Raw genomic sequence first — 17038 nt, forward strand, 5'->3', positions numbered from 1 at the left:
GGGCTAGTGAAAGTAAAAAACATCGAAAATAGCAATTTTCTTTCTTAAAAAATTTAAAAAGTAAAGCTTCCAGCTCATATTAACTTCATACTACTCCCATTTTAGAGGTGGATGCTGAGTGGGAATTTGGCCAAGCTCCTGCTGAATAAGTTTGTGGCAGGCATGTGCCCAGAACTCTAAGATGGAAGTCTAATTGTCCAGCAAATGTAGAAATCTAAGGAGCTCCTTTGCACTAAGTGAATCTGCTTTCCACCTCCCTCCAAAACTCCCTGAAGGAGCTGGGTAGTCTTGTGGAAATTTATAGGGGCCAGCAGAGGTTGCCTAATCATCTGAGAGCATCACACCCTTTTGAAGACACTGCAGCCTCATCCTCAAGCCCCCAGATGAATGATCATTGCTCCCAGCTCTTGCTTAACAACACCAGTTGCTTTCATGTCTTCCCACTCCTGCAGTCCCAGGGGCTTTCTTGAGCTTTTTTCTATTCTTTTTTTAAAGGCACCAGATCTTGTCTGGAAGCCAGCTGTAGTCCCACCAACTCACCCACCCTTTGCCCTTCCCACCCCAGCAGCATTTCATTATTATATATCACACTTTACTATGTTCTCACGTTCTGGAATTCTCCAGCATAACCTCAAACCGCTCACATATGCTCATCTGGCTAATGGAGAACCAGAGCCCCAGTAGTTATTGCTCATATTGTTGGGTTTAGGACTTTTTTATAGCTCATATCTTATATTTTCTGCCCATGAAGATTAAGCCATCCACACAGAATCAGGCAGCCTGGTGTTGGTCTCCTTCCCTTGCTGTCCTCCTAGTGGTGCAGCAATAAAACTGCTAGCACCCTTGCAAAGCTGAGCAGGGTCCGGTATGGTTTCAAACTGGAGGGGAGACCACGTGTTCAGATTCCTGCATTGCAAAGGGGTTGGACTAGATGGCCCTCGAGGTCTACAATTCTGGGAATCTTAGACTGAGCTCTGATATCACAGCCTTCTGAACCAGAAGAAGATGAAACAATGTTGGCATTTACCTGCAGTGCTTAATGGGATAACTTGACCGCTTTTCCTCTTCCAGGGCCCACCTGGCGAGCGTGGCTCTCCCGGCCCTGCTGGCCCCAAAGGAAATACTGGCGAAGCTGGACGCCCTGGTGAGCCTGGTCTCCCTGGAGCCAAGGTGAGTGGATTGCAAGAGATCTGGCAGCATTGCAAAGGCGATCTAGCCATACGCTTTCCTGTTAGGCCCTGGGCAGTGGGGAATGAGGTGCCTTCTGCCAGAAGCTCCCATGCCCTAGAGAGGAATTGAAAAACAAACTGTGTTAGGAAATCACAAGCTGCCCTTGTTATTATAGTAATTGCACCTAGAAAATAACATAGGGCTTTGAAGTATGCAAAGGACTTTGCATTCCCTGTCCTAACAACTTGGTAAGGAGCAGAGGCAGATTTCAGGCAGCACGACTGGGTCTGCCACACTGGGCGCTGAGCCAGGGGGCGTCGCAAATATGACATAGTGAATTGTGCAGAATGGGAGGCGAGAGCCAGGGGGCACCAAATTGTGGCTTTGCTGCTAAAATCTGAAAGATGACCCCTGCAAGGAAAGTCTGCAATGGTCCCATTTTGCAGACGGGTAGAATGAGGCTGAGAAATGCATAAGTGAATTGAAAGGAGGAAGGCTTTTGGCGACAGGTTTTAGTGTCCTCTTTTGGCTGCTTTTTTACAGAAGGGCCATGATGGGATAAGGGTAAGAATTTGCCCAGTTAGAATTAGGGTAATAGATGGCATCGTGGCACCCTGTAGCTCCCTATGTGATCCTTCATTGGTGAGGGTCATTTCTGGAAGGAGAAGTAGCCCTTAAAGAAATAGCAGCAATGTGGGGAAGCAATAGCTGCAAACAGCACCATCAAAGTAAAAGTAAGGAGTTTTTAGGGGGAAATTCAGCCTCCGTGAACACCCCATTTTTGCCAAGAACATATTCAGAGGCAAATGTTCAGTGCAACCCTAGAAAGAAGTGACTTGCCCAAGAGCACTAGAAAATGAAATACAGCACTGTAAATTTAACTAGGGGGCTTATTAGCCAAGCTGAAAAACCCTTCTTACTGGGTCACACAAGCTCTCAAATCCTTCCTTGCTCAGTGATTTGAACCCTGCCTTCTAGGCCCCACTTCAAGATGCAAAGGGGAACATTACGCCCATCTATCTAATGTATCGATCTACCACTTTCTCCCATGAGCTCAGGGCAACTTAGAACAAAATTAAAATTGGATTTTTTAAAAAAATGCACCAGTTAATCTGAAATAAAACAAAACCAGAAGGAGGACAACAAAGCAAGACTCGAACTGGAACTGATTTAAGAGAAACCAGCAATCCCTAGAATTTTTTTGGAAACAAAACAAAAGTCTTCCCCTGCCCCCTTATGAAAAAAACGCCAACTGCAAGGGACACATTGGATTTATTAGCTACTCAGATATTCTGTACAGCTGGAGACTATTTAAGGGAAGGGCGAGGGCTTCCAGAAGAGACTCAGCGCAAAAGCTGTAAAGAAGCATTTAAGAGAACTGGGAATCGTTCACAAAAGAGATGCACAAGAAGGGGTTCCTATGGCAAACAGATGTTGTCAAAACAGGGGTTGTAGAGCATTTAGGAGTGACTGAGCTGAATGGGACAGGGACGCAGGTGGTGCTGTGGGTTAAAGCCTCAGCGCCTAGGGCTTGCCGATCGAAAGGTCGGCGGTTCGAATCCCTGCGGCGGGGTGCGCTCCCGCTGCTCGGTCCCAGCGCCTGCCAACCTAGCAGTTCGAAAGCACCTCCGGGTGCAAGTAGATAAATAGGGACCGCTTACCAGCGGGAAGGTAAACGGCGTTTCCGTGTGCGGCTCTGGCTCGCCAGAGCAGCGATGTCACGCTGGCCACGTGACCCGGAAGTGTCTCCGGACAGCGCTGGCCCCTGGCTTCTTGAGTGAGATGGGCGCACAACCCCAGAGTCTGTCAAGACTGGCCCGTACGGGCAGGGGTACCTTTACCTTTACCTTGAGCTGAATGGGGTGGCAAAGACAGAGCAATCCTACCTTACCCTTTCTAGGTCACAAACCCTCTTTGTTATTGACCAAAGGATGTTTCCTAACTCTCCTTCCCTTTTCCCTGCCACCTGTAGGGTCTGACTGGTAGCCCTGGAAGCCCTGGCCCCGATGGCAAGACTGGACCCACTGTGAGTAGCAACAGGATGGCATTCTTCATTTTTTTACTTTGCTCAGAAAGGAATTGTTCTTTTAAAAACACACACACACACACACAAAAAAAACTTACGGGCTTTTTCGTCTCCCAATAGGGCCCTGCTGGTCAAGATGGCCGCCCCGGACCTGCAGGTCCACCTGGTGCAAGAGGTCAAGCTGGTGTCATGGGATTCCCTGGACCTAAAGGCGCTGCTGTAAGTAACTGCTTCCTTTTCCCGAATCTCACGCTCCCTTAGATGAAAATTCAAGGATGGCAAAATCCAGCTCTCTCCTTGCAGTGCCCAGTCTTTGCTTGAAGTTCAGCTTGCAGTGTTGCCATGAAAATGGCCGAACTTCATTTCAGGACTTCCTGAAATGGCTGCCTTCAAGTCTTCATGAAATAACGGCTGGCAATGCCTGTAACTGCAAGCTCCTCCTAGCTGCCCTCCTTACGTTTTTGAGCAACTAGAGGGACCAACCCCCCCCCCCAAAAAAAAAACTCTGGGTGTTTATAAAGACCAAAATTGTTGGTCATTTCTGTTCTTTGTTGTGGTTCTGCATCTGCAGTTCCTGCCATGGGGCATCAGCATGGTTTCATGGTTTAGATGGCTCCCTTTCCCGAACTGAATCTTCATTTCTTGTATTGGACCTTAGAATTAAGCAGATCATTGCAGTGATTCTGTTCTGGGTATGTGGTAAAACAGTTGCAGTCCAAGGATTCAGTATGAGCAGTGGGCACACAAGACAAGTTATGGCTCCTTGTTCATTATTGTTTTGCAAAATAAAGCTACGCTTCAGCCAAAAATCATTCCCCAGAATGCAGCAACATGCAGGCGCTGTGGTTTCCCCATAAATGGTTGTATCCATTTGTGGTCCAAATTCTGAACACAGCATAAACATACCCTGGATTTGACTCTTTCTAGTATGACCCGAAGAGTGCAATGGAGTCCCACTGCTACGAATATCTTCTTGCTCACTGCTTGTCAAATTGTCAATCCTGTCTCTGAAATGACCCCCTTTGTCCCCTTCTTCTTCTAGGGTGAGCCCGGCAAACCTGGCGAGAGAGGTGCTCCTGGACCTACTGGTGCTGTTGTAAGTATTTTGCTTAATGCCCTCTGCAGCCAGGTTCAGATATGGCTTTGCACCTGCACGGGAGTTTTTAGATGAAAGCAAGAAATCTTGGGCACTTGTTCGCTATAGCAAGCCCCGTCGCAGCAAGGAGATGGATTTGACACCAAGACACTATATAGATGTCAGGGGCTGGTCTGGATCAGAAGATTGGGGGATGCAATTGCAGGAAGATCAGTTCCTAACAGAAGAGGAGGGGAAATATTTGACCCCGCCTGCTTCCAGCGTTTCCAGAAGCAGAGAGACAGGCAGACACAGAAGCTGCACAGTTAGAGAGGAGCTACCCAGCTATGAGATAGTAGCTAAGCAACCAAAAGGGAGGGAGCAGCTGGGCGATACATCAGTCGAGAGTGTGGGGACGACACCCTCCTTCCCCCCAAACTCGGAGGTCCGGGCATGTCAGAAACGCGGGGGGGGGGACTTCCTGTTGGCACACTTCTTGCTGCGGAAGTGGGGAGGAGTCAGAGTATGCAACTGATATCCTTGCCTGTTTGTGCTGGTAACAGAATGCTGTAATAAAAGGACTATAAATCTACCAAATGCTCATTAATTCTTATCTGTGAGCCACCAGAAGGGAGAGGGGAACTCCCGTACTTGACAATAGAACATAGAAGTGATCACAACCATAGCTTTCAATCTATGTAACAGAGAAGGCTGAGAGCGGAGGGAGAGGTTGGGGACTGATACATTTGTCCTGGGCCTTTGTCCCACAAGCCAGTCAGAGAGCAGTGGAGGAGCAGGCAAGGCGAAGCTCTGGGAAGGCTTTACTAAGGACAAATCACAAATGGGATTCATTTGTGTGGAGAGTCACACAAAGAAGAGCAGCGCATAGATGTTAGAGGCTGCAAGTTTGACAGTGGTATAGGGTGACAAGGAAGTCAATGCAATGAATTCAGAAGATCTGGACACAGGAGTAGAAAAACACTGAAGTGCTTTCAATGTAGGCTGTTCTCCGAAGAGTCCATCCAGATACTCTCATCTCTGCCTTTTTGATCCTCTTCTCCCCTGCAGGGTGCTCCTGGTAAAGATGGTGAAACTGGTGCCCAGGGACCCCCTGGCCCAAGTGTAAGTATGAATTCTTCCCTGATCCCGCTTTCCGTACCATTGATGGCTATTATAGGAAACCACTTTTTGAAGCCTACCAACCTTTGAACTTTCCTTTGCTTCCTATCCAGGGCCCTGCTGGAGAAAGAGGTGAACAAGGTCCCGGTGGAGCTCCCGGATTCCAGGTAAAAAAAAAAAAAGCTTTCCATGAATAGAGGCACATACAGAACTGTGTGTGTATTTTCTGCCACAGCAAAACTCCAAATTTGGAAGCCGGCTGGATGGGGAAGAAACTTCAGGGATAGCAATAAACGTTGCAAACATAGTACATTTCTGCATTTTGCATGCTTAAACCTGCTCCTTTGCTTCAGGTTTTCAGATTTCTTTGCAAATTTTCTGGAAGGAGTGGGAGGCAACAGTATAATAGTTTGACGGGCACAACATGCAAATATGTTCTTCAAATCAAGGCTTTGAAGAAGAAAAAAGGAAAGCTGGGAAATTTAACTATGCAGAAACCATGACAACAGGCATCAATGCCTGTGCTTGTGCACACACACAAAATAATTGTGGGTGATCAAATTGTAGGATAGATATGGCTAAGCTCTTTGAAAAGCAAGATTTCAGTTCCTAATCTAACACCTTCTCCATCTCTGGTTTTCTCTTACAGGGTCTTCCCGGTCCTGCAGGTGCCCCTGGTGAATCTGGAAAGCCTGGTGAACAGGTAAGAAATGAGGCTGCACAAAGAGAAATGTGAAGAAGAGACTAATGGGTTCGGAGATAGGTCGTTTAGGGTCTGATCTGAGCATGCTGACTCTCCAGTAAGCCTTGCTCCACATATAGATATGGCATTTGCATCTGCCTTCCTGAATACCTTCAGACAGAATGCAGTACTTACACCATACTATAGAAAGACGTAAGGATACCTTGAGGAGAACCGGATGGTCAGGCTTCTCCCCACTTAGCTTCTTCTGCTCGGTTATTCACAATCTACGTGCACACACACAGCAGGGTGAGGTTTCTCCTCCTTTGAATAGCTGGAGGGAATTTCAGCAGGCAAAGTTTGCTCCTTCCTTTTAGGACCATGCCACAGCAAGCTTAGAATCCCTTAGCTCGGGTGGCTTTCTTTAGAAAGGCTTCATGCACTCCTTGCAAAAAAAAACCAGTACAGTGCTGGTGCTGAATCTATCCAGCAACATTCTGAGAACCACATGCACCCTTTGCATTGAATGAATTGGAAGCTGTGCAATCACAGCAGAGTCCGTGCCATGCCTGCTTTTCGTATGACGCTTCTCTCATGCTCCCTTTGCAAAGCCAATGGACTTCCAGTTGATTGGCCAACAATAAAAATCCAGAGCACCTGCAAAGAAGTATATAGGGAGGGAGGGAAGGAAATATTTTCCTTTTGCATGGCCCAATGGCCATAGAAACCTCCCATATTGTAGGCAACAGATCTGTATCTCCCCCATGTCCTTCTCCTACTAGAGATAGGGTTGATTGTTTGGACTAAAACTGGGATTTCCGGCATTCAAAGCACTGTAGATACTTGATGCTTCTTGTTGCTCAATGGGACGTTGTCTCAGTGAGGTGAAGAGATGCTGAAACGAGTGAAGTCCTTAGTTTAGGCCTAGTGACTCTTTCAGTAAGCCATTGGATTGGACACAACTTGATGATTCAAAATTCACAGGTCTTTTTGATACCCAGGAGCCCGCATTTCATGCTAAGATTCTGTGGCTGAAGTTGGCATTTTAAAAGAGTCCATCTTCAGATCCTGTCCACATGTTTCCAATGTGCGGTTTTGGAGAAGCTGTCAAGGGAGGTTCACAATGCATACCTCCTGAAGTGTCTCCTACCAGGCAGAAGAGAATAGCTAGATGCTTCTCATCATGCTGTCCGCTTTCCTCCATGCTTTCATATGCTAGAGACCCTGCTCCTCTTCTTCTAGAATTCCATAACTCAAAGGGACCTTAAGTCCACATAGTCCTCAGCCGTGAAGCAGCAAAATCCGCCCCCATTTCTGCACAGCAGGATCATCCATCAGCCCCTTCTTGGATTATCTATGACACCTGGATGTCAAAGATTCATTAACCAATGATTTTTCTTCTTCTGATAGGGTGTTCCTGGTGATGTTGGTCCTCCTGGTCCCTCTGGTGCAAGAGTAAGTGAAGATCTTCTTCTCCACACTGGTCTTCCATATGTATTTCCATTGGTCCACTGCTGTTTACTGTGAGGCTGGCGTTCTAACCAGATCTCTTTCCTCCCTCTAGGGCGAGAGAGGTTTCCCCGGTGAACGTGGTGTCCAAGGCCCCCCAGGTCCTCAGGGTGCCCGTGGTTCTAATGGCGCTCCTGGTAACGATGGTGCTAAGGTAAGGGTACATGATAGGATGTATTCCATCTCTAGTTATTATTCATGTCCTTTTTCTTCCTTGAAAATATCTTGCATGACAAATATAAAAATCTATCTTGGATGCTTGGGATTTTTTCAAATGATCAGAGTTAGGTTTTGAGCCACGTAGGCAACAAAACATCTATAAATCAAGAGGTGAAGGAAACAATCTATGCCTTCTGAGGCATCCCCTGACACCTCCTGTTTTCTCAACCAAGCTGATGCACAGTGCTCACCAGCTTAAGACAGAGTGGGAGCACCTGTAGTATTCCGGGTCCTCTTATCAGCTTATGTATCTTAATAATAGTGCATCTCCACACACACACACACGTTATAAGGATATTGGGCAAATCAGGAGTAGAGGCCCACAGCTGAGCTGTTTCATTTCACCAGGGTTGGGCTAAGTTTTGGAATCCAACCAAGCATCTGCCATGAAGCAGGACACAGCTTCCATTCTGCTACCTTATTACATTAGCCAGACCACATGGGACAAGCTCTGGGACCTTCTTTCTCCCTTCAGAACCTAGAGGCACATTTCACTCCAAGCAAGGCAACTTCTGCACCCTAAAGCAAATAAGAAAGAAATGGATTTGCCTTGGCATGGGCACGTTCAGGAATCCTTAGTATCATCTACCCAATCCCTCTGAGTCACTGCTTTCCTGGGTGCAACAAGGCTCTTCTTCCCTAGCATACAGACTGAAAATCTGAAAAATAAATAAATGTTGTTTTGCAAATGTGTATGAGACAGACAGACAGAATTCAGAAAAGTTTAGGTGCTGCCATCTATGCTGGCCTGGTATCTTAGCTCTGTTTCTGATATGTGTTTGTTTGGCTCTGCTCCTCTAGGGTGATGCCGGTGCTCCTGGTGCCCCCGGAAACCAAGGTCCTGCTGGCCTTCAGGGTATGCCTGGCGAACGTGGTGCTGCTGGTCTGCCTGGTGCCAAGGGAGACAGAGTAAGTATCTGGTCCTTGGAAACAATGCCATCAAAATGGCAGCTCACTAACTTAACCGACCTATAAAGAAGGCGAATAAGCAAACAACAACGGCAACAGCCCTCTAACTCTTCCAAATATAACCCTCCAATTAGGAGGCTTTCCCAACTTCTCCTCGTATCTCTCTCCAGCCCACTTTCACCATTACTGCAACTGTGCAGAGATAATCTTGACACAGGTCCTCATGCCCACAAATTCATATGAGGGTCATAGGGAGCCAGTGGGTGGAAGGCTTAATAAAAACAGGAGGTCACTTGCAAGGCTGTTGCTGTTTTGCAGGTGGGATTTAACTGCACACCAACAAACTCAGGTTGTGCAATTGAAATGTGTTTGGTGTTGTTTGGCAACACACCCACTTCCCTCCAAAACAGGACTTGAAAGTGATAAAGAAAGTGATAGGAAAATGCACTGGGCTATTGACTAGCTTTGTAACACACCATTTCAACTGGGTGGGAAGTTTGTGGAAAAGTAACATCCGGACTTGCCTTACACTGTGTCAGGGAATTGGTCCATCAAGCTCAGTACTCTGTCTATTTCAGCTGGCTACAGCGCTCCACCATATCTGGCTGAGACATTTCCCACTCCCAGCACATGGGATCCTTTTTTTAAAAAATGAAAAAAAAGGCAGAAATCTAACCTGGGGCCTTCTCCATGCAAGGCCTGTGATCTGCCCCCAGACCTTCCTCTACTTAAAGTAGACTGCTGACAGAATCAAAATGTGGGAAATAAGGAACAGGAAGATAATATTAAATTCTGCTCGCTGGTATTTAGAAACTCCCCTCCTTAAAATATCCAGTGGGCAGACGACTCTTCCCTTCTGTATGGCCAAAGCAAGAGGATGCTTGATGCAGCCCTCCAGATGTTGCTGGACTATAGCTGCCAGCATCCCTGACCATCATCCATGCTGGATGGGGATGAATAGAAACTCAACATCTGGAGGGGCACAGTTTCCCCACCTCTGGCTTGCAGGCTTTTGCCTTCAGGGTTGGCCTAAGAGTTTGGAATGAAGGGCAGATCTCGGGGTGCTATCCAGCACCTACTCCTTCTTCCATCAGTCTCCTTGAGATAAATTCCCTCGCGCCAAACTCGGCTTGACATCCTAATGCCGATTCTGCTAGATGGTCGGATCTCTCTCAAGACCTTCAGATATGAGACACCTTGTATCATCAACAGAGAGTTCTTCCTCCTGGTTCTTGCACCAGCCTGTTCCTTTCTGTGCTTCATGGTCTGCTCTGTTTCTCCTTCCTCCTAGGGTGACACTGGTCCCAAAGGTGCTGATGGTGCTCCTGGCAAGGATGGACTTAGAGGATTAACTGGACCTATTGGCCCACCTGGACCTTCTGGTGCTCCTGGTGACAAGGCAAGTGCTCCATTGACTTCATGTACCTCTTTTCCAGAAAAAGGTCTAGTGATCTCCAATTGTCAGGTGTCTAGGTGCATTTTCTGGCATATTAACGAATTTGTGAATGAGCTGGGAGCTATTTGGCATCTTCCAACTTGGGCTTTGACACCACTCCTTTGCAAAGCATGCAGTGGAGAGGCAGTTGGCAACTCTTTCCTGACCAGGTGTTCTGATGGCATAGGGATGCAGAGATCCAGCCTGGCCCCTTCTAGTCAGCTCAGTGTCCCCACCCTACATGCTGACGGCCAGAACAAGGCAGCCATGGGGACAGCCCCCTTTCCCAAGAAATTCTAAGTATGAGAATCTCAGCATTGTGTGCCCTTATTGGATCCGGATCCTGATCCTGGGATTTTAGCCTATGATGACTGGCTTCATCTGAAGCCCTCAACCTCTATGAGGTCAGCTGGGCTAGGCTTGGGCAGAGAGCAAGACGCTAGTGGAATGTCGCTCTATATCAGAACCTTTCTAGCTCGTGTCCACATGGACCAGAGCTGATTTGACAGGGGCTAGTTTGAAATTAAAACAGTGGCCAGCAACTAGATTCAGTGATAGGTCAATCTGGAGTGGAGCACTGGGGAGAAGAGCTTAGCCCCTTCCTCCTCACCTTATTCACTTGATGCCACTTGGACACCCATCGCTGTCTGAGGCTACAACCTCCACAACAGCATCCTGCCTGGGGGAAGGACACTGGATGAAGGTTGTTGGCTGTGTAAAGAACACGTGGGGAGAAAGGGCTTCTTTTTGCCTGCAGAATTGCATGGATGAGAGCGATGGGCCGACAGGTGATCATCTGCAGGTCACATTGTCTCACAGGCCACCCTGACTACGCAGTTAAAGGATTTTCCCAGCTCAACCTGCTATATTAGGTATACCATTTAGGGATGCTTTCAGGTCCTACGAATAGGCTAGGCTGAAAGGTATGGACATGACCAGCCTTCTAGTCTCCCCTCTCCAGCCTCATACAATCCAAGCACCATTGATCCATCTAGCTTAGTATTGTCCACAGTGAGTGGCACCACCTCTCCAGGGTTTCAGGCAGGTATCAAGGATCAACCCTTTGGAGGACCTTTGCTTACAGAGGATGTGCTCTACCACTGAGCCATCCTTCCCCAATTTTGTTCTTCCAACTTGTCGCTTTCCCCCTCCTGTTTTCATACCATAAAACTCAATGGCTCTCTCGCTCTCTGCTAGATATGAAGGCAAACGGTTCATGTTTTTGAATTCACATGTTGAACTTAGGCCTCCATGCGAGGCAGTGTGTACATGATTAGCAAAAGAGGCATTTATCCAACCTGGTGAGAGTAGCAAGAGGAACGTAACTAACCAGTAGGATTCTGCAGCTTTGGATCACAGATTTGTAGAATTGGAAGAGGGGCCACAAGGGTCATCTTGTCTACAACCTTCTGTGATGCAGGAATCTTTCATCCAATGTGGGGCTCAAACCTACAACCCTGAGATTCAGAGTCTCATGTTCGACTGACTGAGCTATGCATCCTGGGATTTTTTGGTGATTTTTTCCTACTTGTGTTACAGCGCCTTTCATGGTTCTTCCTGGTTCCCTGGAGCTTAACCTCATCTCTGTTTCTTTTCTTCCTCAACCAGGGTGAAGCTGGTCCTGCTGGTCCTGCTGGTCCCACCGGTGCTCGTGGTGCTCCCGTAAGTACTTTCTTTTCCATCCTAGAAACACAGAATTGCAGAGTGGGAAGGTACCCCAAGGGTTATCTAGTCCAACCCCCCTGCAACACAGGGATCTCATTCTTATCAGCTTCTCTTGTCCTTTGACCCTTCCTCTCATCACCACTGACCAAATGCATTTGTCTCTTTTTCCTTCCCAGGGAGATCGTGGTGAGCCTGGCCCTGCCGGACCCGCTGGATTTGCCGGCCCCCCTGTGAGTATGATGCAATGTTGATTCATTGCATGTTGGGTGTCAGGTGCAGAGTGGACAATCCTTCCATGTTGGTGCACATTGTGGCAAACAAGCGACAACAGTTGACAGGCAAGGTTGGTGACCAGAAGCACCTGTAGATTGTTATCAAGTGATCTCTGGTAGGAGAAAGTTATATGTTCCAGGCATTGCAATTCCTCAGTTAGCAGCGCTCATAAAGTAAAGAAAATAGTCCCAATTTGGGGTATATTCATAGAATCATAGAACTGTAGGGTTGGAAGAAACGCCAAGGGTCTTCTAGTCCAGCCCCCTGCAATGCAGGGATCTCGGCTAAAGCATCCATGACAGATGGCCATCCAACCTCTGCTTAAAAACCTCCAAGGAAGGAGAGTTCACCACCTTCCCAGGGAGAACTTTCCACTGTAGAACAACTCTTACTGTCAGGTTTTTCCTGATGTTTAGTTGGAATCTCCTCTCTTGTAACTTGAAGCCATTGATTCAAGTCCTACCCTTCAAAGCAGGAGAAAGCAAGCTTCCTTCATCTTCCACGTGACAGCCCTTGAGATATTTGAAGATGGCTATCATACCTTCTCTCAGCCTCCTCTTTCCCAGGCTAAACATACACAGTTCCTTCAACTGTTCCACATAAGGCTTGGAAGAACAATTCAGTTCTCCCTTACCTTCCTCCTAACTACAGCAATCAAGCAGGCATTAATTAGTGCACTGTTGGGTGTTGGGATGGCAAATTCAACCCAGCAGTGCCTTTTTCAGTGCCTTATGCCACTTTCACCACTTTCATTGCCACCTTGAGGTCCTTTGGAGAACAAGGTGGGGTACGATTAAAATAAATAAAATAGGAGCCCAGACAACAATCCTCCATGTCCTACTTGAATCCATTTTAGGAGTATTTTCCAGAACTGGGTGAACTTGAGTGTAGTGCTACTAAAGAACTGGGTCAGTCAAGACAGTAAATCACAAGTTGATTTGGCTTCCATGCTGTTTCTTGACGACATATGGATCTACCAGTTGCTTTGCAAGTGCTCATCCTGTTTGTCCTCCCAACAAATCCCCTGAGGTTGATTAAACTGTGAGAAAGGTATGCTTGAACCCAAAGCTGAGGAGTGGGCATTCGAACCTGGATTTCCCTATGTCCCAAGCTGAACTGCAACCGGGTTGACTCCACTATGTAACTGAGAGAGACTGGGAACTGTATCTCCCAAACCTGATAGAGAACCCTCCTCTCCATTTGCACTCTCCCCGTTCCAGGTTGAGCAAACCTTGCTTCTCATGCTGCCTCTTCCTGTTTGATTCACACCTGGCAGGTTATCAGAAGCAATGTGGTCCAACCTCCCCTGGCACAATGAGATCCTTTAGTCAGATGTACTTGGACGATGCAGAGAAAGATCCATTAATACCTTCCATCTTAAGTAGATACGTCTTTCCTTTTCCATCCTTCTGTAACTCACCACCACCTGCTCTGCTCTTACCTCTGCAGGGTGCTGATGGACAACCTGGTGCTAAAGGTGAACAAGGTGATGCTGGTGCTAAAGGCGATGCTGGTCCTCCCGGACCTGCTGGTGCCACTGGACCTCCCGGACCCGCTGTAAGTGATCCTCTTGTTGCACCCCAATCTCTTTTGTGAACCCATCACCTTCCATCAGCCTTTGGCTTAACGCTGTCTCCCTCCTGCCTGTTGCAGGGTGCTGTTGGTGCTCCTGGACCCAAAGGTGCTCGTGGAAGTGCAGGACCCCCTGTGAGTACCTCCTTCTTCTGCATTCTTAAGCTGGGTGCGGGTCAAAAATGCATTCATGTTCGAAACTCAGAGTTTTCACATCCTAAGGAAATTGCTCCCAGTTCATCACCCTAGGACATTTAAAGCAGATCGTGGGTTAGAAAACTAATGCAGCTCTCGGCTGCAGCAGTGGGCTGCAGAAATGAACCACAGAAGGGATCATGCAACCTCTGCCCAGAAAGATCACAGTCTATGCATGGTGGCCAAGACAGGGCTCTTTAGCACCTGATCCAAAATAGTTAATCGGTATTCATAGCAGACCAGCTACGCCGTGGTGAGAAAAAGTCTCTGTGTATGTTCAGAGGCTCTCACTAACTAGCCTAAACTCATCTAACACACAGCAAGGGGGAGGGGAAATCACATTCCAGAGCTTGCCACTGGCAGGTTTCAGGCTGAAATTAAGCATGAGCTGATTGCAATGCAATTAACCTCGATCACATAATCCAAACTGGTTTGGCTGCATGATGTGTGAGGATCTCTAGCTGGTAGAAACAAATAATAAAATAAAATTCACATCCTTTTTCTGCATACCCAGAAGCAGTAGTGACAAGATGCTAGAAGAGCTGAGATATCATTATCTTTCTGTGGCAAGGAGCTTTGGCATTGCAAAGAGATTGCCGAACTGAGAAATTAAGACAAAATCCATTGCAGGATCCTACTGAGTGGGGAATCTGTGTTAGAATCACACGTACAGTTCCTGCTTAGTATGGGAGGAGTTGTTGAAAAGGAACCTTCTCTCCCCTTCCTTTCATAGGGTGCTACTGGATTCCCCGGAGCTGCTGGAAGAGTCGGGCCCCCTGGCCCATCTGTAAGTACCCAACCACAAAACACACAATTTAGAAAGCTGTTACACAACCCCCTGCGCAGTAGGAAGTCCCTTAGAGCCTACATTAGAGGACCTACAAAGATATATGTTGACTCTCTTGGAAGCAGAGAGGATGGGAAAAGAGGGCCATAAGGTAGAAAAGATACAGATTGAGAATAGTGCTGAATCAATTCATATCTAAATATATACAATGGTTTTAGTCCGAACCAGAAGCATTCCTTATAGAATTGGAAAAGTTGGAAGGGACCACAAGAGTGATCTAGTCCAACCCCCTTCAAGTAGTCTTTGTACATCCACTTTTATTTTTATACTCCCCAAGTTTGCAAACTGGATATCCAGGGTTTTTTCCCCAAATTTTTAGCCCCATCCCCCCACAATAAAAAAAATCCAGTCTTCAGACATAGCAGAAATTGTTGGGCCTTATGGATTATTATGGCACACAAGAATCTCTAAGTATGTTTATACCACTATCTTAATGGCCATTCCTTCTTCGTGGAATTGCACCTGGGGAGGAGAGGCCAAGGATCTTTTAGCATTAAGTTCTCAGCATCCTCGCCGAAACTGCAGTCCACAGAATTTGCTGGAGCAAACCACCGCATTTAAATGACGCTGTCACATAAGCATGGGCAGGCTTTTCGTTTCAGTTTGCTCTACTTGGAGCTGCACCTGATTCGAAATGCGGTGGCCCAAGCTTTTGGCTGTCTCTAGGAACAGGCAGCCCAACGCAAAAACTAGCTGGTCGGATGGAAACTCCACATTCTCAGTGACCTACTAGAACCTCACTGGGGTGGGGGCCCTTCAAAGATGCTTCATTTGGGGGCCACTGTTCCCAAACTCAACACACGGCCTGTGAGTGTCATTGATTTCCTTGTCCTCTTTTCTTTCCCCCAAAGGGTAACATCGGCCTTCCCGGCCCCCCAGGCCCTGGTGGAAAGGAAGGTGCCAAAGGACCCCGTGGTGAGACTGGACCTGCTGGACGCCCTGGTGAAGCTGGACCTGCTGGCCCACCCGGACCTCCTGGCGAGAAGGGCTCTCCTGGTTCCGATGGACCTGCTGTAAGTAAATGCCACCTCTTACCTTTCATTCCTCTTGAACGGGGTTGCTTGAGCCAAAGTTGGGCGCCCCCTCCAAGGGGTTATCTCCCTGTCGCAACATCTGGCTCCCTGATGGCAGCCCAGCTGCCATGTTGACGATTTTTCTGCCTTAAATTGGCTTTGGAATTTCCCACTGCTTGTGCAGATCTTTATGGCTGCACCTCTTCAGTGGCGATGTTCTAGTGAGCATCGTTGAAATGCCACATAATGGCTTCCTACATTAGATACCAGACCCATTAGTTCAGATTGTTGCTTGCCAAGTGTTTTTTTTTTTTTTTTAAATGTGGGATGTTTTTCAGTAGAAAAAGTAGTCCTTGCCATGCATGGTCAGACTTTGCTTAAAGAGAGCCTGAAGAAAAATCCCCTAGCCAGCCAAGATACAACAAGGTGTGGGTTCCTTTAGGCAAGGGTAGAAAGCCCCCTGGGCATCACTCACAACGTAAAGTGGAGTCAGGACATCCAACAGTTCTTCTCCTTCAAGCAAGCCCACCATGTTCTTATTTCCCAGCCTTTCTGGGGTCTTCTTTCTTCTTTGGCCATCACTTGTAGCTGAGTAAGATTGTCTTCCATAAACACGGTTTAACAGTGAGTCTGTAAGTGACCGTGGAGGCCAATTCTGGATCCACACATCCTTCCATAGTGTCTGGGTTATGCCCAGCTCGCCTCCAACCCTTTTGCAGTGCAGCACGATGCTGGCAAAAACGAAATGTGTTTTTCTAGCCAGGATCTTCTCTGTCGACATCTCATGCTCATGTCCATTTTCCTCCTTTAGGGTGCACCTGGTACTCCTGGCCCACAAGGTATTGCTGGACAGCGTGGTGTGGTCGGTCTTCCTGGACAAAGAGGCGAGAGAGGTTTCCCTGGTCTTCCCGGACCATCTGTGAGTGCTCCCCTTCAGCTCTTCTCTGACAACTCTGCACTGAAAGTCTGGCTTCAGTTTCCTTCTGGGGCTGATGTTTGTGGGCTGGGGAACAGTGAGGAAATGTTTATTTGAGGGGGAATGTTTCTTAAGTGGACTCAGCCGCATAGAAGGCTGAAAACGCAAGGATACATAAAAGCAAAATAGACACACACACCCTGAGTCTAACTGGAATCTATGACCCAAGTATACCCAGCGCCCGCAATTAGAAGTTTAGTTATCAATTGGCAAAACACTTGATTGCATCAACTCCGAAGGTGCAAGAATCTAGCTAGCTGAACAGGTCCTCCTTCAGACCTGTGATCTGTCCCAGCAGTTGCAGCAGCAGTGCACCATGCCTCCTCCAGCCCATTTACCCCCCCCCCCACCAC

General features: G+C 47.4%; 1 protein-coding gene across 2 annotated transcripts in view; it reads left to right on the forward strand.

Annotated features, from left to right (window-relative positions):
- The window catches only part of COL1A1 (collagen type I alpha 1 chain), a 46509-nt gene that overhangs the window by 16469 nt on the left and 13002 nt on the right, over nucleotides 1-17038 (forward strand). Inside the window, exons 23-40 of one of the 2 annotated variants that reach the window (XM_079949264.1) lie at nucleotides 1072-1170; nucleotides 3143-3196; nucleotides 3317-3415; nucleotides 4239-4292; nucleotides 5340-5393; nucleotides 5504-5557; nucleotides 6040-6093; nucleotides 7483-7527; nucleotides 7637-7735; nucleotides 8602-8709; nucleotides 10001-10108; nucleotides 11753-11806; nucleotides 11986-12039; nucleotides 13532-13639; nucleotides 13736-13789; nucleotides 14583-14636; nucleotides 15548-15709; nucleotides 16521-16628. In XM_079949264.1, the coding sequence (XP_079805390.1) occupies nucleotides 1072-1170; nucleotides 3143-3196; nucleotides 3317-3415; nucleotides 4239-4292; nucleotides 5340-5393; nucleotides 5504-5557; nucleotides 6040-6093; nucleotides 7483-7527; nucleotides 7637-7735; nucleotides 8602-8709; nucleotides 10001-10108; nucleotides 11753-11806; nucleotides 11986-12039; nucleotides 13532-13639; nucleotides 13736-13789; nucleotides 14583-14636; nucleotides 15548-15709; nucleotides 16521-16628 (1422 nt within the window). The remainder of the gene's footprint in view (nucleotides 1-1071; nucleotides 1171-3142; nucleotides 3197-3316; nucleotides 3416-4238; nucleotides 4293-5339; nucleotides 5394-5503; nucleotides 5558-6039; nucleotides 6094-7482; nucleotides 7528-7636; nucleotides 7736-8601; nucleotides 8710-10000; nucleotides 10109-11752; nucleotides 11807-11985; nucleotides 12040-13531; nucleotides 13640-13735; nucleotides 13790-14582; nucleotides 14637-15547; nucleotides 15710-16520; nucleotides 16629-17038) is intronic. The other variant, XM_079949265.1, reaches the window with a different exon arrangement.

This window comes from Podarcis cretensis (assembly GCF_951804945.1).
Source record: "Podarcis cretensis genome assembly, chromosome: 13".
Lineage (NCBI taxonomy): Eukaryota > Metazoa > Chordata > Lepidosauria > Squamata > Lacertidae > Podarcis > Podarcis cretensis.